The following is a 24,055-nucleotide window of genomic DNA, read 5'->3' as shown; positions in this document are numbered from 1 at the left end:
ATTCTTTTTTTTTTTTTTTTTTCCTCTCCACCTGTTTTCAGGTGTTGGTCCGTGCAGCAGCACAGGTGTGGAGAAAGCAGCGGTGATATTTTACCTGGAAGACGAAAATGATCAAAGCACAGTGTTGACAACGCTGCAGCCAGACAATTACAGAGTAAGACTTTTTGGTGTTTTTTTTTTAACCTTACTTTATAGGTAGTTTCAGACAGTCATTTCAGATATGTAGTCAGAGTTGTTTTTTTAGGGTTTTTTATCATTATTTTATGGTCAGTTCAGTCAACTATTTCAGATACAGTGTACAGATTTTTTTTTGGTTTTATTAGCCTTACTTTATAGCTTGTTTCAGTCATTTATTTAAGACACATTAAGACTTTCAGTTTTATTAACGTTACTTTACAGCTCATTTTGGTCAGCTATTTCAGACATGGAGTGAATTTTTTTTTTTACTTTATTAACTTAAGTCTATAGCTTGTTTCAGTCAGATGACTCAGAGATGTTAACTGTACATTATCACACAGCATTCATTTGAAGAAAATAGTCACGTAGAGACCCAGGCTTATAACACACAAGCCACAGAGCTGGAGGAATCTGTTGGACAGTTTGTTCTATGCGGAACCCCAGTGACTCTTCACAGAGTTAAGGTAAAAAAAAAAAAAAATAAGAAGTTGTGTAGATGATTCATGATGTATATATACATTCATACGTAGTCATGTTGTCAGCCTCATGTTCTCTGCAATGCTTACTGATGCCTTCACAGATGGCGATGTTGGAATCGGCCTAAAGTACCGAACAGATGGTAAGTTGTTTAACCTCAGAAGGCTTCAAGCAAAAACGAAGGTCATGACAGACATCATCAGAGACTTTTTGTTTGCTGATGATTGTGCCCTCAACGCTGGATCTGAAGCTGACATGCAACTCAGCGTTGACAAGTTTGCCACTGCCAGCAGGAACTTCGGCCTTACCATCAGCACTAGGAAAACTGAAGTTCTCCATCAGCCAGCCCCAGGGAAACCCTACGTTGAGCCCAACATCACAGTCAACGGTCAGAGACTCAGTGCGGTGGAGCGGTTCACATACCTTGGCAGCACACTGTCACGAAATGCGACCATCGACAATGAAGTGAACGTCAGGATTGCAAGAGCAAGCGCAACTTTTGGTAGGCTCAGTGCAAATGTCTGGAACAGAAGAGGCATTAGTCTTGAGACCAAGCTAAAGGTCTACAGAGCAGTAGTTCTCCCCACACTACTGTACGCCTGCGAAACTTGGACAGTGTACCAACGACATGCCAAGAAGCTGAACCACTTCCACACAACATGCCTCAGGAAGCTACTGAACATCAGGTGGCAAGACAAGACCCCAGACACAGAGGTGCTCGCAAAAGCCACCCTTCCCAGCATCTTCACCATCCTGATGCAGTCCCAGCTTCGCTGGGCTGGACACGTGGCGCGCATGCCAGACCATCGGCTGCCCAAAAGGCTCTTCTATGGCGAGCTGCAACAAGGGAAGAGATCACACGGAGGTCAGAAGAAGCGCTTCAGAGATACTCTGAAAGTCTCTCTGAAAGCGTTTGATATCAACCCTGACTCCTGGGAGGAATCTGCAGTGGACCGTGACAACCGGCGTGCTGCTGTGCACAAAGGCGCCAAGTTGTGCGAGGCCAACAGGACTGCTGCAGCTGTTCAGAAGAGGCAGGCCAGAAAGTCACGGGCAAACAAGCTCCCTGACAATGGTATGCCTGTCTTTGTCTGCCCCAACTGTCAGCGAACATTTCGTGCGCAGATTGGACTATTCAGCCATCTGCGCATTCACAGATAGATTCATGAGCATCCTCCCCCCCACCCCACCATCACCCTCCCCCCATCCCCCAGCTGGATGACAACGATGGTCATCATCGATCTCGATGGACACACACATTGTTGTCAGACGATGAACACTTGAAAATTACTTGAAATATTTTTCTTTTCGTTGGTCAAGCAGTTAAAGAGAGATGTGGTTTGTTTTGATTTTTTTTTTTTTTACAAGAGAGGTCATCAGTAATACAGTGAATGTGCCAGCTGAATATTGATACTTATATAATATCTGTCCTTCATCAGAGAGTAAGCTCTAAGCATTTTACAAACTCAGCCATCAGCACAACACACTGCCTACCTGGGTAGAGCAGACTGAGAGCTGCCTTTAGGTGCTCATCATTCATTTCCTGTGTCATTCAGTCAGACATCAGTCACACATGTGCACACACACACACACACACACACACAGACACACCCACACACACACACACACACATACACACCCGCACACACACACACACACACACACACACACACACACACACACACACTCACACACACATGTACCATGTACAGATTCAATCCCAGATTGTCTTGCTACCTAGGCAGACACATTACCACGAGGCCACCACTCCACTTCAACATTTTTTGACTGACTTGTGTCAACAAAGTGAGTCTATGTTATGACCCGCTGTTTGGTTGTCTGTATGTGTGTGTGTGCGTGTGTGTGTGTGTGTGTCTGTGGTTAACTTAAACATTGCCATTTTCTCTGGAATTACTTTGTCTGCCAATACCAAATTTAGCCTGAACATAGTAGGAAAAAAAAATCTTCACAGTCATACCAATAATAGGTTGTAAGTTTCCTGAATTAAGCCTTTTTTCTGGATCATTGATGGTTTATTTGTCTGTGAATACCAAATTTGGCTTAAACATAGTAGGAAAAAAAATCGTCACAGTCATACTGATAATAGGTTGTAAGTCTCCTGAATTAATAATGATAATAATGATTATGATGTATTGTACTTATGTGGTGCAAACTCCCCATAGATGGGCTCTAAGTGCCTCACATAAACAGTACACACACACACACACACACACACACACACACGCACACACATATATATATGTGTGTGTGTGTGTGTGTATAAGTGCATTATACAACACAAGAACACGTGAAGAGACCCAGAAGTGGAAAACAAGACCAGTATCCACCAGTACAACACTACATATTTCCGGATCATTAACGGTTTATTTGAACCTATTTCCCCACCTTCCCCACAACCACCACCACCACCAGCACCCCCAGCTGATCAGCATGCCGGTGAAGTACGAGGGGCGGGCGGAGAGAGTGCGGCTGTGCTGGCTGCAGAAGTGGAATCAGGGCCCCTCACAGGACGTCTGGGTCCTGGACGACGTCTTCGCCCTTCCCACAATGCCCGGGCCCCGCACCTTGGACGCCGATCGCGTCCTGCAGGCGTCTGTCAATGTCCACTGTGATCGTTCGTCCGATGAGGAGTCGAGGTTGGTTGTGATTAAAAAAATTTTTTTTTTTTATTTCTTGTAATTTGGGGAGATTTTGGAATGTTTTAATTTATTTTTTTCCATTCCTGTAATTTTAGGAGAGATTATGTTTTGAATTTAGATCTGTGCTGATTATTTGGTTGAAAAGGGAAGTAATGTCAAGAGAAACTTTTGTTCATTTATTCTAGCACGTTGACTTGGATGCCCACATGTTATTGTGAGGTGACAGGTGGTTGACAGTTACCCCTTGCCATGTTATTGTCATGTTATGATGTGAGGTGACAGACACCCCTAGCCATGTTATTGTCATGTTATTATGTGAGGTGACCAGACACCCCTAGCCATGTTATTATCATGTTATTATGTGAGGTGACCAGACACCCCTAGCCATGTTATTGTCATGTTATTATGATGTGATGGTCACCATTAGCTATGTTATTGCCACGCTGTATTGTGAGGTGAGGGGTGGTTGAGGGTGGGTGTTGAACTGTGTGCAGTGTGACGCTGGAGTACAGCTCTGACCACGGACGCACCTGGCACCCGCTGTACACACCCTGTCTGCCGCACACCTGTCCTGGTCGTCACCAGTCGCTGACGTCCACCTGGTCCTCTGACCAGAGTCATGGGTGAGCTCTGTGTGTATGTGTGTGTGGGGGGGAAGAGGAGGGGAGTGGGGGGAGGTGTGTCGTGTGTGTGTGTGTGTGTGTTTGAGTGTGTGTGTGTGTGCATGCCTCATCTTGGTCCTCCCATCAGTCATGGGTGGGCAGTGGATTTTTTTTTTTATATTATTTTTTATATTATTTTCTATTTATTTATTTATGTGTGTGTGTGTGTGTGTGTGTGTGTCTGAAGTGTGTGTGCCTCATAATTTAGGACATTTGCCAGTCACTGACATTGTCTTAGGTCCTCCCATCAGTCATGGGTGCTGGGCAGTGGATTGTTTTTGGTTTTTTGTTTTTTGACTCACTTGTGTAAACAAAGTGAGTCTATGTTTTAACCCGGTGTTCGGTTGTGTGTGTGTGTGTGTGTGTGTCCATGTGTCTGTGTGTCCGTGGTAAACTTTAACATTGACATTTTCTCTGCAAATACTTTGTCAGTTGACACCAAATTTGGCATAAAAATAGGAAAAATTCAGTTCTTTCCAGTCATCTTGTTTAAAACAATATTGCACCTCTGGGATGGGCACAAAAAAAAAAAGAAGCCTAATTATATGCAAACTGCATTTACTGTTATATCTATATTTTTTTGTATTCTCTAAACTTGGCACTCTGACCTCTTATTCTGACACAACAACAAGAGGAGTCATTATTTTCATTTTTTGTTCAAACAGGAACTTCTTTTGCTAAGCATGGAATTTTTATTTATTTTGCAAACGTTTTGGTGCAGATAGTAAAAAAAGGGAAATTACTCTGTAATTAATGCTAGGGGACTTAATTTATCACAAATGAGTCTTGAAGGCCTTGCCTCTCTTGTTTGTTTTCATTTGTTCGTGTGGTGTGTGTGTGTGTGTGTGTGTGTGTGCATGTGCATCAGAATTTGGGACATCTGCCAGTCACTGACATCATCATCTTGGTCATCCCATCAGTCATGGGTGGGCAGTGTTTTTTTGTTTTTGCCCCATTATTTTGGACGCTTTGTTAACTATGATCCATCGATGATGAATGATGATGGGGCTGATGCTGCTGCTGCTGCTGTGGTCCAGTGAGGTTTGGGTCTACTTGACTTCCACTTTGTTCATGGCCTGTGACTCCCACGTTCACTTGTATACACGAGTGGGCTTTTACGTGTATTACCATTTTTACCCCCACCATTTGTATTTGTATTTGTATTTCTTTTTATCACAACAGATTTCTCTGTGTGAAATTCGGGCTGCTCTGCTCAGGGAGAGCACGTCGCTACACTACAGCGCCACCCATTTTTTTAAATTTTTTCCTGCGTGCGGTTTTATTTGCTTTTCCTATCGAAGTGGATTTTTCTACAGAATTTTGCCAGGAACAATCCTTTTGTTGCTGTGGGTTCTTTTACGTGCGCTAAGTGCATGCTGCACACGGGACCTCGGTTTATCGTCTCATCCGAATGACTAGCGTCCAGACCACCACTCAAGGTCTAGTGGAGGGGGAGAAAATATCGGCGGCTGAGCCATGATTCGAACCTGCGCGCTCAGATTCTCTCGTTTCCTAGGTGGACGGGTTACCTCTAGGCCATCACTCCGCCATGTAGGCAGTCACACCGTTTTCAGTAGGTTCAAAGGTGCAAAATCATTTTTAATCCGAGAAACCCTATTTGGGTACATGGAGACACAAGGGGGAAAAACAGGCCCACATCCTCGAGACGTGCAATCAGCACGAAGAAGAAGAGAGAGAAAACTACTTGACAAGGCTATACTCTGATTATATATTATGTATGGGAGTATGTAAACTGTGATGTGGGTGATGTGACTATGATTGGTGTGTGTGTGTGTGTGTGTACAGGTGGCAGAGGGTCACCCTGCCTCTGCCCTACTACGCCCTTACACCCCACACCAGGTTCAGGTTTCTGCAGACAGAGGGCACAGGTGTGGAGTGGGCGTTGGATGATGGTGAGATTTTTTTTTTTTTTTTCCTTATCTGTTGGTGTTTGTGGGGATGGGTGTGTTTGTGTGTGTGTGTATGGGTTGGTGGTGGTGGGGTGGGGGTTGGGTTGCTTGTGTGTGTGTGTGTGTGTGTGTGTGTGTGTTGTATTTGTCACTGTGTCTGTATGTTTGTGCGTGTCTGTGTTTGTGTATGTTTATCTGTGTTGTGTGTATGGTTGCTGGTCAGGCATCTGCTTGGCAGATGTGGTGTAGCGTATATGGATTTGACCGAACGCAGTGATGCCTCCTTGAGCTACTGATACTGATACTGTGTGTGTGGTGTGGTGTGTTTGTGTGTTTGGTGTTTTTCTTTTTGGGGGATGGTGGTGGTGGTGTGCATGCATGCACACATGACACACTGCCAATGCAAGACCAGTTGATTTCATTCCTGTCATTGTATATTGTTGTATATTGCTGCATTCGTTATAAAGATATAGGACATAACAGACTTTAAATAAATCATCCCCCCAAAAGAAGTGTAATTATAATTCTGCATTACTTTGTCTTCTGTATATGGTGTTGATATGTGTTGCTATTGGTTGCATTGTGTTCATTGATTGATTGACAGTTAGGGATACTTGCATAGCACTAATCCTAGGTCAGAGACCAAGCTCCAAGCACTTCACATACAGAGTCATTTGCACAACAGGCTGCCTACCTGGGTAAAGCTGGCTGATAGCTGTCATCGGGTGCTCATCATTCATTTCCTGTGTCAGCGGACTTTACTGCAAAATTTTGCCAGGGAACTCTTGTTGCCGTGGGTTCTTTTATCTGCATAAAGTGCAGGCTATGCACGAGACCTCGGGTTTATTTTGTCTCATCTGAATGATTAGTGTCCAGACCAACTCTCTTGTTGCCAAGGGTTCTTTTACCTGCACTATGTGCAGGTAATTGTCTCATCCGAATGACTTGTGTTCAGACCACCACTCAGGGTCTGGTGGAGGGGGAGGAAATAGTGTTAAGTGGGGGGATTGGACCCCATACGCTCAGATCCTCTCGCTTTCTTCTTCTTCTTCTTCTGCATTCGTGGGCTGCAACTCCCACGTTCACTCGTATGCACATGAGTGGGCTTTTACGTATATGACCATTTTTACCCCACCATGTAGGCAGCCATACTCCGCTTTCGGGGGTGTGCATGCTGGGAATGTTCTTGTTTCCATAACCCACCGAACGCTGACATGGATTACAGGATCTTTAACGTGCGTATTTGATCTTCTGCTTGCATATACACACGAAGGGGGTTCAGGCACTAGCAGGTCTGCACATATGTTGACCTGGGAGATCGTAAAAATCTCCACCCTTTACCCACCAGGCGCCGTCACCGTGATTCGAACCCGGGACCCTCAGATTGAAAGTCCAACGCTTTAACCACTCGGCTATTGCACCCGTCCCTCTCGCTTTCAAGGTGGATGCGTTATCTTTAGGCTCTCACTCCATATTCATCCTGTCTTTTTTTTCATCTTTTTCCTGCTGTTTTCCTCCCACACAGTACACATTGGTGGTTGCCCGGAGAAATGTAACGGACATGGACGCTGCACAGAAGAGGGATGCAGGTGAGAAAGACGTTTTGTGATTCTGTTGATAGCAATAATGATGATGATACTGTCAATGGCGGCGCATCAGTTCCATCCGGAAATATCTGTCCATTGATGCAACATCTACACTTGTCATTTCTCTTATTCTGTCTTGCCTTGACTACTGTAACTCTCTATTGTCTGGTTTGCCTGCTTCATCCATTCAGTCCCTTCAGTCCATACAAAACTATGCTGCCCGACACTCTATCTCGCTCACTACAATCGGCGTCAGATCCACTCTGTTTACGCATGCCCAGATTCAAACACTCAACTGTTGGCTGCCGTTCTTTCTCTGTCTCTGGACCTTTCACTTCATCAAGTCTCCACACTCAGCTCTTTCAAGTCTGGCCTTAAAACCCACCTCTTGACAAGATAGCCTCCCTTCCCTGCCTCTTCCTTGTCTTCAGTTTCTCCAGTTTTAGTGTTATGCATGCATGTGAATGACTGGTACGAAAGCGCTTTGATTTGTCTCTGCACAAGATTCAGCGCTATATAAATACCATTATTAGTAGTAGTAGTAGTAGTATATTGATGTATTGTCATTATTGATCATGCAGATTGATACACACACCTCTTAGGCAGGGAAGTTATGGCGTTTACAATCAAAAGAAAATATGCATACATAAACATGTACCTTCTAGGCAGGGAGCTCATTGCATTTATTATAAAAAAAGAAAAAGAAAAAAAAAGGTTATGCATACATAGACATACATGGGTGAAAATGAATGAACCATGAAAACATAGCAAAGCAAAGGTAGATGGCATATACTTTTGCATCTGTCTGAGAGGTTGTCAATCAGTGATCATGTAATTATGTATCATTAAAGGTTAAGGGAAGGGTTTTGATGATGAATTGTTTATTGATTTTTACAAATAGTTTAAAATTTTCGTATAATTTCAAAAGAGCAGTTGTGACTTTGATTACTTTTTTTTTTTAGATTTGTATTGTATTGTATTGTATTACTATTTGTCACAACAAATTTCTCTGTGTGAAAGTCAGGTCGCTCTCCTCGTGTAGAGCGGATTACCACAGTGTAGTGCTGTCCTTATTTTTTTCAACATATTTTTTGTCTCCAAGTGTAGGTATTTGTTTTACTATGAAAGTGGAGTTTTCTTTTTCTTTTGAATATTTTATTTATTTATTTATCTATTTATTTCTACAGAATTTCGTATTGTTCTGTCTGCAGCTGTGACTTTGACTACTCGGGGTCGACGTGCCGGGATCCCGTTGTCCCTCACGCCACAACTCTGACGGAGAACTTTGAGGACCCTGCTCTCCTTGGCGGCACTCCACTGCTGCAAATCCACGGAGGGTCTCTGAGCTACGTCTGCGATGTGCTGGCGAGCGGCAAGGCTCTGGTCTTCAACAAGGACGGCCTGCGTCAGATCACCACAACTGAGTTCAACACCACTGAAGCAAGGTGAGTGAAGTGGTTGGTTGTCTTGATAATAATAATAATAATAATGGATACTTATATAGCACACTATCCAGAAATCTGCTCTAGGTGCTTTACAAAAACGCTTTGTTAACATAAAATATTACATCTATGTTACATACACGCACCAAAATATGACTACACACACACACACACACACACACACACACACACACACACACACACACACACACTGCGTACATACATTTTAACAATACATGTGTATCTAACAGCTACCCTAACACATACGCACACATAGGCAGGCACAAACTTACATAAATGCACGCCGTAAATGAACCGTAAATAACATGGGGATTGATTGGTTCATTGATATCGACGCTTATATAGTTTGACGGGCGCAATAGCTGGGTGGTTAAAGCGTTGGGACTTTCAATCTGAGTGTTCCAGGTTTGAATCTCGGTAATGGTGCCTGGTGGGTAAAGGGTGGAGATTTTTTCAGTCTCCCAGGTCAACAGATATGCAGACCTGCTTGTGCCTGAACCCCCCTTCATGTGTATACGCAAGCAGAAGATCAAATACGCACATTAAAGATCCTGTCATCCATGTCAGCGTTTGGTGGGTTATGGAAACAAGAACATACCCAACATGCATACCCCCGAAAACAGAGTATGGCTGCCTACTTGGTGGGGTAAAAATGGTCATAGACGTCAAAGCCCACTCTTGTACATACAAGTGAACGTTTGAGTCGCAACCCATGAACGAAGAAGAAGAAGAAGTATATGATGCCAGTCCTCATTCAGAGACCAAGCTGTAAGTGCTTCACAGAGTCGTTTGCACAACAGGCTGTTACCTGGGTAGAGCCAACTGACAGCTGCCTTTTGGTACTTATCATTCGTTTCTTTTACCATTCAGTCAGGCTTCAGTCACCAACACACACACACACACACACACACACACACACACACACACACACACCACAACACAACATACAACACAACACACACATATATTTGAGTGGATTTTACTATGGGGATGCTGTTTCAGAATGTTTAGAGTGGTGATTAGATTAAGTGGGATGTCTACATTTTATTATGATATAGTTCTGCAGATAGTTTCAGATTTTTTTTTATGGATAACAAAATAAAAGAGATTCTTATATTCTGTTTTGAAGGTTTGAAAACTAAAATAATCTGCTTTGCCATATTTTGAGTATTGCAGCGAAAAAATTATCTTTGATAAATTCTCTTGATGCTTAGTTTGCATGCATGCACACAGACACGCACCTGTGCACACACACGTGCACACACACACACATGCACACATGCATGCATGAACACACAAAGCTTGCTCACATGTTTCTGCTTTAGTTTGCAGATCTTGAGATTTATTTTCAATCCAAAAAAAAAATATATATAACCAGTCTGTCATTTTGTATTGTACAAAAGCAAGGGGAAATGGTTGTTAAATTTACAAAGCTTGCCTAACACTGGTTGTTATCCAACTTTTACATTTACACATTCTGAACCAGTAGTCATCACCAATGACTTATGGTGTATGAGTTCTCAAAACTTCCAGATGATATTCCAGTAATGAATTCAAGACTTTACAGTAAAATTCCAGTAGCATTGAAGCTTCAAAGTAGAACCTCATTAGTTTCAGTTTTCAAGGAGGTGTCAAAAGATGCAGACTGATCCATAAGCTCTGCACCACATCAGCTGGGAAAAAAAAAAAAAGAATCCTGTTAATGTTTCTGCAGTCAGTAAACTCACACCATCATGTTTCTTCACAAGTTCTGTTTCTTACTTATTTTACTTAATTTTATTTTCCCTCAAGGCCTGACTAAGCATGTTGGGTTACGCAGCTGGTCAGGCATCTGCTTAGCGGATGTGGTGTAGCGTATATGGATTTGTCCGAAAGCAGTGTCACTTCCTTGAGTAACTGAAGTGAACTCTGTTTCTTGCAGCTTCCTGCAGTTCTCCATTCGAGTGGGCAGCCACTCTGCCAAATCAGCTTGCCCCCCCTCATTGAATGGTGATGACGTCGTGATTCTGGAGTATTCATGTGACGGTGGCGTCATGTGGAACTTCATGAAGGACTTCTCTCAAGACTACTACAGGATTCCCAGGTAGGTTATGGGAACCGTTGTCTTGTGGACATGTGATAATGATAGATGTACAAACAGAACTTTGTGTGCAGTTTATGTGTACTTGTATATACGCACATGATTTTCTGTGTGTTGATCATCAGATTTGTGTGTAACTTCCCTGTAGCATTGAGTTAGCTCTGTCCACATACTGTCCTCATATTTTTGTTCCTGTTGGCTGTGATATGAATGCTGACATTGAACGTGAGTGTTAGCCACTCTGTATGTCTATGTAAACAGTACAGTGTCAGTTGTTTGCTTTGGTGGCTACTGTACTACATAGTACTGTGCTGCTTTGCGCTGTACTTTATACTGTGCTGTTGTATTTTCATGTACCTGTCTTTTCCTGTTTGTTCATACTGTTGGTCTCTGGGTCTGCTCTTTGTTTGCCCTCTGCCTTTTCTGTTCTCATTTTTGGCTCATCTGTCTGTCTTGCCTTTATGTTTATCAGTTTTTGCCTCATGCTGTCTAATTTTTTTTTTTTTTTTTATCAATTATACTTGTAAAAGCACCTGTGTTCAGGTCAGAGACCAAAGTCTTAGCACCTTCCTGACATGGATTTATTTGCACAACAGGCTGCTTACCTGGACAGAGCTGATTGAGAACTGGGAACTGTGATTGGGTAGTCATCATTTGTTTCCCTTGTCATTCAGTCAGGCTTCAGTCATGCACACGCACACACATGTATATTTTTCTCCCTTTTTTTCTCTCTCTCTTTATTTCTACTCAATGTGGTTTTTTTCCCCCTCTCTTATTGTCTTAAACTACAAACCGTATCATCAATCATTTCATCTTGCCCACTGTTCCTGTGTGTACATCACAGATCAGACTCAGTCACCTTACCGGAGGGGGCCAAAGGGGAGTTCTGCCAGTTCCGGTGGCGGCAGGTCGGAGGTCAGGGGTCGACGCGGGCGGTGTGGGCGATAGACGACGTGGTGCTGACCCCCCAGCTGACCAACACGCTCATGATGGACATGGCCACACAGTCGGACATGAGTGACCGCGTGACCGCCAACAACGGAGAGCTGCTGCACAACTTCTGTGGGGCACCACGCAGCATTGTGTACGTTGTGCTCAGTTTCAGTTTTATCTAGGAGGCATTGTGTTCTTACAAACCCATATAAGCTACACCATATCTGCTAGTCGGATGCCTGACCAGCAGCTTAGCTCCAACGCGCTTAGTCAGGCCTTGAGTGCATGCCTATATATCTGTGTCACAAGGCAGACAACAGAATTAGTTGAAGGGGCCCTATTGTGGCTATGTAACGTTCTGAATTTAATCTGTTTCAAACTCTTTGTGCTGTCCTGGATTCGTTTACGAGTCATCAGTGTGGGCAAATTTCAAAACAAAAAATATGGATACTGTCATCATCTCACTGTATGACAGCAAAAGAAGGGAGGAAGTTTTACATTTTGTCCCCAACTAACTCATCGTGTTACTGATCAGTTTGGGGGTTTTCAGTTCCTAAATTCTAACATTTTTTTTTTGTGGGGGGGGGACAAATTTATTTCTTACCTATACATTAAACGGGTCGTCTGTGGGGAAATTCAGGGGAGCTAACTGGCAGTACTGAGTGAGTTAACCTTGACATTTTTGAAACAGATTCAACGGCAAGGAGGAGAACGAGGAGCCCCGCTACCTGATGACGGAGGCTCTGCAGGTGAGCCCGGGGTACATGGTGCAGTTTGACCTGGTCATGGGCTGTGGGGCGCCCTTCACCACCAACCTCAACAACCAGGTGAGGGGGCAGCGGCTTGTCCTGTGTTGTTGTCTTTCGTTTTGTGTCAGTATGGCAGTAGTTTGTCGTGTTTCTTTGGTTTTGTATCAGTATGGCAGTAGTTTGTCGTGTTTCTTTGGTTTTATATCAGTATGGCAGTAGTTTGTCGTGTTTCTTTGGTTTTGTATCAGTATGGCAGTAGTTTGTCATGTTTCTTTGGTTTTATATCAGTATGGCAGTAGTTTGTCATGTTTCTTTGGTTTTATATCAGTATGGCAGTAGTTTGTTGTGTTTCTTTGGTTTTGTATTAGTATGGCAGTAGTTTGTCATGTTTCTTTGGTTTTATATCAGTATGGCAGTAGTTTGTTGTGTTTCTTTGGTTTTGTATTAGTATGGCAGTAGTTTGTCATGTTTCTTTGGTTTTGTATTAGTATGGCAGTAGTTTGTTGTGTTTCTTTGGTTTTGTATCAGTATGGCAGTAGTTTGTCGTGTTTCTTTGGTTTTATATCAGTATGGCAGTAGTTTGTCATGTTTCTTTGGTTTTATATTAGTATGGCAGTAGTTTGTCATGTTTCTTTGGTTTTGTATTAGTATGGCAGTAATTTGTCGTGTTTCTTTGGTTTTATATTGGTATGGCAGTAGTTTGTCGTGTTTCTTTGGTTTTATATCAGTATGGCAGTAGTTTGTCGTGTTTCTTTGGTTTTATATTAGTATGGCAGTAGTTTGTCGTGTTTCTTTGGTTTTATATCAGTATGGCAGTAGTTTGTCGTGTTTCTTTGGTTTTATATTAGTATGGCAGTAGTTTGTCATGTTTCTTTTGTTTTGTATCAGTATGGCAGTAGTTTGTCGTGTTTCTTTTGCTTTGTATCAGTATGGCAGTAGTAGTTTGTCATGTTTCTTTGTTTTGTATCAGTATGGCAGTAGTTTGTCATGTTTCTTTCATTTTGTATCAGTATGGCAGTAGTTTGTCATGTTTCTTTCCTTTTGTATCAGTATGGCAGTAGTTTGTCATGTTTCTTTCGTTTTGTATCAGTATGGCAGTAGTTTGTCATGTTTCTTTGGTTTTATATCAGTATGGCAGTAGTTTGTCATGTTTCTTTGGTTTTGTATCAGTATGGCAGTAGTTTGTCATGTTTCTTTGGTTTTGTATCAGTATGGCAGTAGTTTGTCATGTTTCTTTGGTTTTATATCAGTATGGCAGTAGTTTGTCATGTTTCTTTGGTTTTGTATTAGTATGGCAGTAGTTTGTCATGTTTCTTTGGTTTTGTATCAGTATGGCAGTAGTTTGTCATGTTTCTTTCGTTTTGTATCAGTATGGCAGTAGTTTGTCGTGTTTCTTTGGTTTTGTATTAGTATGGCAGTAGTTTGTTGTGTTTCTTTGGTTTTGTATTAGTATGGCAGTAGTTTGTCGTGTTTCTTTGGTTTTATATCAGTATGGCAGTAGTTTGTCGTGTTTCTTTGGTTTTGTATTAGTATGGCAGTAGTTTGTCGTGTTTCTTTGGTTTTGTATTAGTATGGCAGTAGTTTGTCATGTTTCTTTGGTTTTGTATTAGTATGGCAGTAGTTTGTCATGTTTCTTTGGTTTTGTATTAGTATGGCAGTAGTTTGTCATGTTTCTTTGGTTTTATATCAGTATGGCAGTAGTTTGTTGTGTTTCTTTCGTTTTGTATTAGTATGGCAGTAGTTTGTCGTGTTTCTTTCGTTTTGTATTAGTATGGCAGTAGTTTGTCATGTTTCTTTGGTTTTATATTAGTGTGGCAGTAGTTTGTTGTGTTTCTTTGGTTTTGTATTACTATAGCAGTAGTTTGTCTTGTTTCTTTCGTTTTGTATTAATTTAGCAGTAGTTTGCCTTGTTTCTTTCGTTTTATATTAGTATAACATAGTACAGTACAGTACAGTACAGTACAGTACACTACAGTAGTGTGGTGTGGTATGGTATAGTATAGTATAGTATAATATAATATAATATAATATAATATAATATAATATAGTAAGTAAGGAGTTAAGGGCTGAAACACTAGATTGAGAGGGGCTTCTTCTCTGAAGACTTTTTACTGTCCAGCTCTCCCTAGAATTTCTTATCACTAGTATAGTATAGTATAAAATAGTATAGTATAGTAGGGAGTTAAGGGCCGAAACACTTGACTGAGGGGGGCTTCTTCTCTGAAGACCTTGGTATTGTATGGTTATAGTGTAGTGTAGTGTAGTGTATCTTATTTTACTTTTTTTTTTTTTTTTTTTTGGTGCATTACCTCTATGTCTTGAGGTGTGGAGTCCCTTCACACTACCAACCTTAACATACAGGTGTGGGGGCTATATTTATTTTCTCTTGTTTTATGCATTTTATTTTATTTATTTTGATGCACTGTTGTCCATGTATTTTAGTGGCATTACCTCCATGTCAGGGGTTTTGGAGTACCCTTCACACTACTGACCTCAACTGTCAGGTGAAGGGGCAATGGTTTGTTGTGTTTGGCTTTGTTTTCTTTCACTTTCTTTTTCTGTTTTGTCTTATTTTAATTTATTTCATTTATTTTCCATGTATTCTAGTGGCTTTAACTGACTCCGGACGATGGAACGCTATAGTGTTCCTGACGTAAGGTAGCGTTCCGGACAACGGAACAGTATAGTGGTTTCGACAATTAAAAATTTGTCCACGTTTTCCGCATAGGGTAGCATAAAAATTGAAGCTACACTGTGCATTGCGAACGTGTCAAGGGTCGAATGGAAAGTTTCTTTCTGAGGTTTCCGTGACTATACACTTGCTGGCCAGCCGTTGACCTTGGTACCCCACGTAACAAGCTAATCTGCATACGTATCGAAAATGGCATCGCAGGCAATACAAGTCGAAATTTTTGGACCAAACTAGATCATGACAGCGGCTTTTTACTGCTGCTGAAGTGATTGAAATGCTTCAAACTGAAGGTTTCAACATCGACGAGGATGATGAAGACGTTGAATAAATTATCTGCAGTGAAGAATGCTACCAGCAAGAAGTTACTAACAGTGACTCAGCTTCTGAGTGCTATGAAGAGAGGGAGGGAGATGGGCATACACACGAAGTGAGGAGAGGGGTCAGTGGGTCAAGTACAGGGAGTTTCATTCAGTTACTTTGTGTTTTGTATTTTTTGTGATTGTTTTCCTAACCATAACAAATGGGTCATCTGCAGGGGAAAGCAAGGGAGAAAACTATTCGTCCGGAGTGAGTTAACTCCATGCCGTGGGTTGTTGAGTCCCCTTCACAGTGCCAGCTTTAACGTCCAGGTGTGGGGGGAATATTTAGTTTGAGTTTTGTTATTTTGTTGTTTAATTTTATTTTATTGACTCACTTGTGTAAACAAAGTGAGTCTATGTTTTAACCCGGTGTTCGGTTGTCTGTGTGTCATCTTGTTTAAAACAATATTGCACCTCTGGGATGGGCACAAAAAAATAAAAAAAAGAAGCCTAATTATATGCAAACTGCATTTACTGTTATATTTATATTTTTTGTATTCTCTAAACTTGGCACTTTGACCTCTTATTCTGACACAACAACAAGAGGAGTCAGTATTATCATTTTTTGTTCAAACAGGAACTTCTTTTGCTAAGCATGGAATTTTGATTTATTTTGCAAACGTTTTGGTGCAGATAGTAAAGAAGGGAAATTACTCTGTAATTAATGCTAGGGGACTTAATTTATCACTAGTGAGTCTTGAAGGCCTTGCCTCTCTTGTTATTTATTGATTTATTTTGCTGCACGATTTGTCCATCATGTTAGTGGTATTACATGTCAGAAGATGTGAGGTCCTCTTCATTCCAGCAGTCTCAGAAATCAGGTAATGTTTTACTGTTTAAAAAAAACCGAATCATGATTTTTTTTTTTTTTTTTTTTTACTGCACTTTTTTACACATGCAAACTGACAACAACCTAAAACTACTGATCTGTCTTGTTGACTTATCTGCTCTGTTATTGACTGATTACCTGTGGCCGTATCAAAACAAAATTGATTTTGCCTTCAGGCAACTTATCTTTGACATGGTAGGGACAGGCGGGCACAGTTTAACATGAAGGTTAAGTTATCTTCGTATTCAAGACGTGTGTGGTGAGCTCAGGCATCTAACCCATCATCTATAATTAAAAGTTCCAGTGATTCCCTTATGCACATGCTCTCAGTTTTACTTACCGCACTACAGCTCAGAGCATTGTCGATAGAGTTCACAAAACACATGCTGTCCGCAAAGCACGCCTGTTTTCCGTCAACAAAAACAAGGCTACATAGAGATCCGCCATATTTACCCAGATATCGCTTACCCTTTGGCAGTTTGCCTTGCCTTAGGCAGATTACCTGCAGGTACACATTTACCCGCAGGCACGATGTTCTCTTGAATACGGCCCCTGGTGGGTAAACCCTGTGCAGGTGTTACTGCTCTGTTATTGACTCATCACCTGGAGGGTGTGCTCCATGCAGGTGTTACTGCAGTACTCGGTGAACCACGGCATTACCTGGTCGATGGTGGAGGAGCCTTGTCTGCCCCCTGACGTGTGCCAGCAGTACCAGGCCGGCACTGTGTACGATGCCTCCCAGTTCCCCGAGTGGAAGACGGTCACTGTCCTCCTGTCGCCTGACACCTGGTGAGTACTGCAGAGGGAGAAGAGTCGTCATGGTTACAGCGAGTTCAGAACAGTGCCGCACTGCTGTTTCTGAGAAAACGTTAGCGTGAACACGTTACACCACTTCTGAAAGAGCTTCGTTGGTTATCACTTAAGTTCTGCTCAGTAAGTGTCAGTCAGTCAGGGCCTTGCCCAAAACCGTTTTTGTGGGATACCTCTCCTCACATACAAGCGTTTGTGTTCTGTCATGTTACCACAAGGCCACAGCTCTAACTATAGTTTTTAGTTGCAAGAATGTTTGTCTCTTCTGCAGGTCGGCGCACACCCGTTTCCGCTGGGTTCAGATGGAGTGGGGTAGCCGTGACGACTGGGCGGTGAGGCGTGTGTACGTGGGACACCAGTGTCCCAACATGTGCAGCGGACATGGACAGTGTAATGAGGGGGTGTGCAAGTGAGTGGGGGACACTTGGTGTAAGGATACTGGGGGTATGGGCGGGGGGGTTGTGTGTGTTTGTGTGTGTGTTGTGTGTGTTTGTGTGTGGTGTGTGTGTATGTGTGTGTGTAACTTGGTGGGAAATGTTTTTTTTATGTAAGGATACTGTGAGGGATGGTGTGTGTATGATAGTTTATTTCTGTTGCACTTATCATTAAAATACATTGATGCTAAAGACGTATCACATGAGTAAAAGAAAAAATAACAAAAAGAAACATTTGAGAGAGAAAGTGTGCGTGTGTGTGTGTGTGTGTATTCGTATGTAGATCATTTTTGTGTAGAAACTGCATCTGGTTTTAGACTGTGTGTACGAGCATGTGTGTATGTTTGCTGGTACACTTTGGTGACTTTGGAGTCTGTATTTCTGTTTGTGTGTGTGTGTGTGTGTATGTGTGTGTGTGTATGTGAGAGTGAGACAGGGAGAGAGAGGGAGAGAGAGAAATTACATGCTTGTGTATACATGCATGCAGCCATGTGTGTGTATATTTGATTGTGCATGGAAAAAAAATGTGTGCACCTATTTAATTTCTGTGTTTTATCTACATTATCACTATTTCACCAGACAGTAAATATCTGACATACATAAAAGGAAAAGACATCTGAAAGATGTTAATATCGATCTTTGCATCTGGCTCACACATTATGACTCGTTTAATTCAGATGCGAACCAGGATTCGTGGGGGACATGTGTGAACCAGAACACGAAATGGATGCAGACCTTCATGCAGACTTTGGCATTCGCTACGACCCAGACTCCCACTTTTTGTCCTTGCTGGGCGGCGAAGTGGTGCATGCTGGGGAGGGCTGCGGTGTGATTCTGTCGGGGGAGTCCATTTATTTCTACAAGGTAAACGGGCATGTTGAATTCAAGCATGAACATGTAAAATCTTACTGGGTGATTCTGTTGGGAGCATCCATTTATTTCTAAGGTAAACGGGCGTGCTGTATCAGAGCATGTACATGTAATATGATATTGTCTGTTGCATTTCAGCTAGATGGTTCTTTTGAAACATCTTTTTTTAGTTCATTTTTTGTTCAAGGTATATTGAGTTTTAGCATCCACGCATATAGGAATCTATTGTGTTTTAGCTTTACTCAAAATAGTTAGTTTTTCATGGTAGAGGCCTAATCTATAAACTGAAGCATGGAAGTTTTTTTTACTGATTCTGTTGTTCACAAGTAAGAACAAGTTTGTGATTGTATTATGCTTGGCATTTTATGGTTGCTGCTAGCTTTCAGTCTTTCTACAGAACTCTTACAGGTGAGATGCATGTTAACCAGTCTCTCTGACCAGAGCCAGGTGTATTTTGGAAAAAGTTTGAAAAGAATGCTTGTTCATCTCCTCCCCCTCCCTAACTTTGGTACAGAAACATAGATGACATGGTCACAGGTTGAGCAGTGATTTAGCAGGAAATATGCCTGTTGAGGAAGTCTTCTTCTTCTTCTTCTTCTTCTGCATTCACTCGTATGCACACGAGTGGGCTTCTACGTGTTTGACCATTTTTACCCCGCCATGTAGGCAGCCATACTCCGTTTTCGGGGGTGTGCATGCTGGGTATGTTCTTGTTTCCATAACCCACCGAACGCTGACATGGATTACAGGATCTTTAACGTGCGTATTTGATCTTCTGCTTGCATATACACACAAAGGGGGTTCAGGCACTAGCAGGTCTGCACATATGTTGACCTGGGAGATCGTAAAAATCTCCATCCTTTACCCACCAGGCGCCGTCACCGTGATTCGAACCCGGGACCCTCAGATTGACAGTCCAACGCTTTAACCACTCGGCTATTGCGCCCGTCGAGGAAGTGAAATGATCCAGGCTGCTGCTTTCTGCCTTGAGGAGGTGGGAGGTTTGTTAAGACGCACATCTCCCAGTGTAGTGTCTGCGAGGGTCTGGGTTTGAATCCCAGTCATGCCCTTTCTCCCAAGTTTGGCTGGAAAATCAAACTGAGCCGAGCATCAAGTCATTCGGATGAGACGATAAACCGAGGTCTTGTGTGCAGCACGCACTTGGTGTACTAAGAAAGAACCCATGGTTACATAAGTGTCGTCCTCAGACAAAACCCTTCAGAATAAATCCACTCTGGTGTGTACACATTTATATGAGTGGAGTGGAGTGATGGCCTAGAGGTAACGCGTCCGCCTAGGAAGCGAGAGAGAATCTGAGCACGCTGTTTTGAATCACGGCTCAGCCGCCGATATTTTTCCCACTCCACTAGACCTTGAGTGGTGGTCTGGACGCTAGTCATTCGGATGAGATGATAAACCGAGGTCCCGTGTGCAGCATGCACTTAGCGCACGTAAAAGAACCCACGGCAACAAAAGGGTTGTTCCTGGCAAAATTCTGTAGAAAAATCCACTTCGATAGGAAAAACAAATAAAACTGAACGCAGGAAAAAATAAATTTAAAAAAAAGGGTGGCGCTGTAGTATAGCGACGCGCTGTCCCTGGGGAGAGCAGCCCGAATTTCACACAGAGAAATCTGTTGTGATATAAAGAAATACAAATACAAATACAAAAAATATACAAGCACTCAAGTCCTGGCTATGCGTGTTGGGTAATGCTGCTGGTCAGGCTTCTGCCTAGTAGATGTGGTGCATGGATATGGAGTGTTGGCCTAGACTCGAGGTAACACGTCCGCCTAGGAAACGAGAGAATCTGAGCGCACTGGTTCAAATCCCATAGTCACCAGTATTTTCTCCCCCTCCACTAGACCTTGGATGCTAGTCATTCAGATGAATCGAGGACCGGTGTGCAACATGCACTTTGTACACATAAAAGAACCTATGGCAACAAAAGGGTTGTCCCTGGTAAAATTCTGTAGAAAAATCCACTTCGATAGGAAAACAAATAAAATTGCAGGCAGAAAAATATTTTTAAAAAACAACAGGTTGGTGCTCTCAGTGCAGCGATGCATTCTCCCTGGGGAGAGCAGCCTGAATTTCACACAGAGAAACCTGTTGTGACAAAAAAGAGTAAAACAATAATACAAAACATGGATTCATCTGAACGCTGTGACGCCTCCTTGAGAAACGGAGGAAGGTGGCACAGTGGGTAAGACGCTCATCTGCCAATACAGAGAGTCCGTGAGGGTGCGGGTTCAAATCCTGCTCTCGCCCTTTCTCCCAAGTTTGACTGGGAAATCGAACTGAGCATCTGGTCTTTTGATAAACCGAGGTCCTGTGTTCAGCACCCCATGCACTTGGTGTACTGAAAAAGAACCCATGGCAGCGAAAGTGTAGACCTCCTGCAGAATTATGTAAAAAGAAAGAAATCCACTCTGATAGGTACACAAATACATAAGCATGCATTCAAGGCCTGACTAAGCATGTTTGGGTTATGCTGCTGGTCAGGCATCTGCCTAGGGGATGTGGTGTAGCGTATATATGGATTTGTCCGAACGCAGTGACGCCTCCTTGAGAAACTGAAACTGAGAAACGGAAACTGTAACCTATCCCTACCTGTCTCGTGCAGGACGGAGTGAGAGAGCTTCAGACAAAGGACATGAACATCCAGCGTGATGACTACCTGCAGTTTTACCTGCGAATCGCTGGGGGGGAGGACGAGGCATGCCGGGGAGGTGAGCGGCGCAGCGAGTCTGTGCTGCTGCAGTACTCCACTGATGGCGGCATCACCTGGAACCTGCTGCAGGAGCTGCATCACCTGGAATTCCAGCAGCCCAGGTGAGCCTCTCGTGGAATCACTACACAGGTGTTGGAAGAGTTTCTTTGTAGGGAGGGTGTGTGTGTGTGTTTTCTTGTTTCTGCCGTGAAGGATGAAAGGTCATTTTGGATGACTGATGACTTGCGCGATGAGTTTGTTTAAAGTGAAGAGGAGTTGCGCAACGTCGACCTCACTCTCTCGTCCGGGTCCACCAATTTCCAGTGGCAAGACTAAGTCGAGACGACTGGAGGATGAGCACGGATGCAGTGGATGACCCAAGATATCCTTTCGGTGTCTCATCTTGCTCTCTGCACTCCACAGTGCGTTGCTGTAACCGCCTTCCTCTCCGTTGAACCGATAGGTTTCTTCTGCAGATTCTGCCGGATCCAGACTTCGCATGCATGGGTAGACACACCCCGGGGGCCAACTGCGTGTGGCATGCACACAGCACGGTGGAGCTAGATGGCCGTCGGTGGCTCTCCTGAGCCAACGCCTTTTTATGGATCTCCATAAGGGTGTCTAGCCACCCGCTTCACCAGTCCCGGAAGGGAGCAGAGGGAGTGCCGGTTTAGTCGCCGGCAACCCGACCCTGAACAGGTTGTACTGGATTACAGGTTACCAGTAGCACATCTAATGACCTGACCTGACACATGTTTCTGCCGTATGGATGAGTTTAATGACGTATTGGTATTTCGCCCTTACTGTCAAGTTGTTTGTGGCTGTGGTCTTCTCCGTGAGGGGTGGTGTGGTTGAGGCGTTGGTCCTGTGGGGGCGCAGTCCTGAATGTCTTGGGGTTTATTTGTTTTGTTTTTTCTTTTCTTTAAGTATGATTAGAGTGACTATCACACCATAAGTGTGTTGGAAAAAACAACAACAAAAAACAGCAGCAACAAAGAAGGATTGGAAAACAAACAAATCAAATCAAATTATGGTGCTTAGAGTCTCGCCGACCACTAAGGCCATCTCGAGGCTATCGCCACGTTAATACCTACTACAAGTGAAAAACAAACAGACAAACTAACAAACAAAACAAAATATGAATGAAGGTTCTCCAAAAAGTCAGCAATAATGGCACTACAGCCACAATAGCCATCATGAATGTAACTTTGGGGATAAAAAACAACAAAAAAAACACCAAAAAAATCTGTTTTGTGGCATATTATGTGGATTTCCAGACTAGCATTTTGGCTTTTTTTTTCTTTTGATTTTTTTGTTTGTTTGTTGTTGGTCTATTTACTTTGTTTCAGTTCTAAGACATGCACTTTGGTTAAGCAGCCCCTGAAATCCAGACACAAATATTTCAGTGGTACAGAAATCACTCGCTTCCACCCACCACAACAGATGAAGCGTCTTGCGCTCTATCGTCCGCTGCTCATGAAATCAGTGTGGTGTGTCGTGTGACCTCAGTGGTCAGTGTCACACCGCTTTGTCACAATCAAGCTAAAATCCAAACAAACCTGGTCTCCATGGAACATGTTTAGACTGATGAAATTCAACATTATGTTGACTGGAAATAGGCAGTGTATCTCCATTTGTTTTGTTGGGTTTTTTTTTAGTTTTTTATTTATTTATTTTTTTTACTGTTTTAGTTATGGTTCAGACAGCTATCTGCTTTTGGTTATGAATAGGATGTCTGTCCATGTAACTGTGCCTGTGGACCCTTGACTTTTTTGTGTGGTCTTTTGGTGTTGTTTTTTGCTGACCCATCGCCTGCACTGTTAACAGTTGCATTACTCCCATGCCACTCAGTCATGTTGCCTCGTACATAATCACACCCACGTTCGTTTGTAGCAGTCCCAACATTGGCAGTCCACAGGAAAATGTTGATGCGTGGTGTGGGTCATAGTGTCTGATGTTGTACGTATATGTCTGTGGAATCTTTTCTGTAGTGTCTGTCATATGTGTTTGGGTCATAGCGTCTGTCATATGTGTTTGGGTCATAGCGTCTGTCATATGTGTTTGGGTCATAGCGTCTGTCATATGTGTTTAGGTCATAGCGTCTGTCATACGTGTAGCGTCTGTCATATGTGTTTGGGTCATAGTGTCTGTCATATGTGTAGCGTCTGTCATATGTGTTTGGGTCATAGTGTCTGTCATATGTGTAGCGTCTGTCATATGTGTTTGGGTCATAGCGTCTGTCACATGTGTAGCGTCTGTCATATGTGTTTGGGTCATAGCGTCTGTCACATGTGTAGCGTCTGTCATATGTGTTTGGGTCATAGTGTCTGTCATATGTGTTTGGGTCATAGTGTCTGTCATATGTGTTTGGGTCATAGCGTCTGTCATATGTGTAGCGTCTGTCATATGTGTTTGGGTCATAGTGTCTGTCATATGTGTAGCGTCTGTCATATGTGTTTGGGTCATAGTGTCTGTCATATGTGTTTGGGTCATAGCGTCTGTCATATGTGTAGCGTCTGTCATATGTGTTTGGGTCATAGTGTCTGTCATATGTGTTTGGGTCATAGCGTCTGTCATATGTGTTTGGGTCATAGCGTCTGTCATATGTGTTTGGGTCATAGCGTCTGTCATATGTGTTTGGGTCATAGTGTC

The 24,055-nt window shown here is 42.8% G+C and overlaps 1 protein-coding gene across 1 annotated transcript in view; it reads left to right on the top strand.

Moving 5' to 3' along the window:
* Nucleotides 1-24,055, top strand: part of LOC143299749 (reelin-like) — a 126,933-nt gene that overhangs the window by 33,759 nt on the left and 69,119 nt on the right. The window contains 13 exon segments of the mRNA XM_076613134.1: nucleotides 42-154; nucleotides 3,088-3,311; nucleotides 3,809-3,937; nucleotides 5,783-5,889; nucleotides 7,412-7,475; nucleotides 8,684-8,917; nucleotides 10,857-11,018; nucleotides 11,860-12,099; nucleotides 12,640-12,775; nucleotides 17,203-17,366; nucleotides 17,659-17,796; nucleotides 18,499-18,685; nucleotides 21,317-21,525. Of these exon segments, the coding sequence (XP_076469249.1) occupies nucleotides 42-154; nucleotides 3,088-3,311; nucleotides 3,809-3,937; nucleotides 5,783-5,889; nucleotides 7,412-7,475; nucleotides 8,684-8,917; nucleotides 10,857-11,018; nucleotides 11,860-12,099; nucleotides 12,640-12,775; nucleotides 17,203-17,366; nucleotides 17,659-17,796; nucleotides 18,499-18,685; nucleotides 21,317-21,525 (2,107 nt within the window).

Source organism: Babylonia areolata, chromosome 25 (assembly GCF_041734735.1).
Source record: "Babylonia areolata isolate BAREFJ2019XMU chromosome 25, ASM4173473v1, whole genome shotgun sequence".
Lineage (NCBI taxonomy): Eukaryota > Metazoa > Mollusca > Gastropoda > Neogastropoda > Buccinidae > Babylonia > Babylonia areolata.
This window is presented reverse-complemented; position numbering and strand designations above follow the sequence as displayed.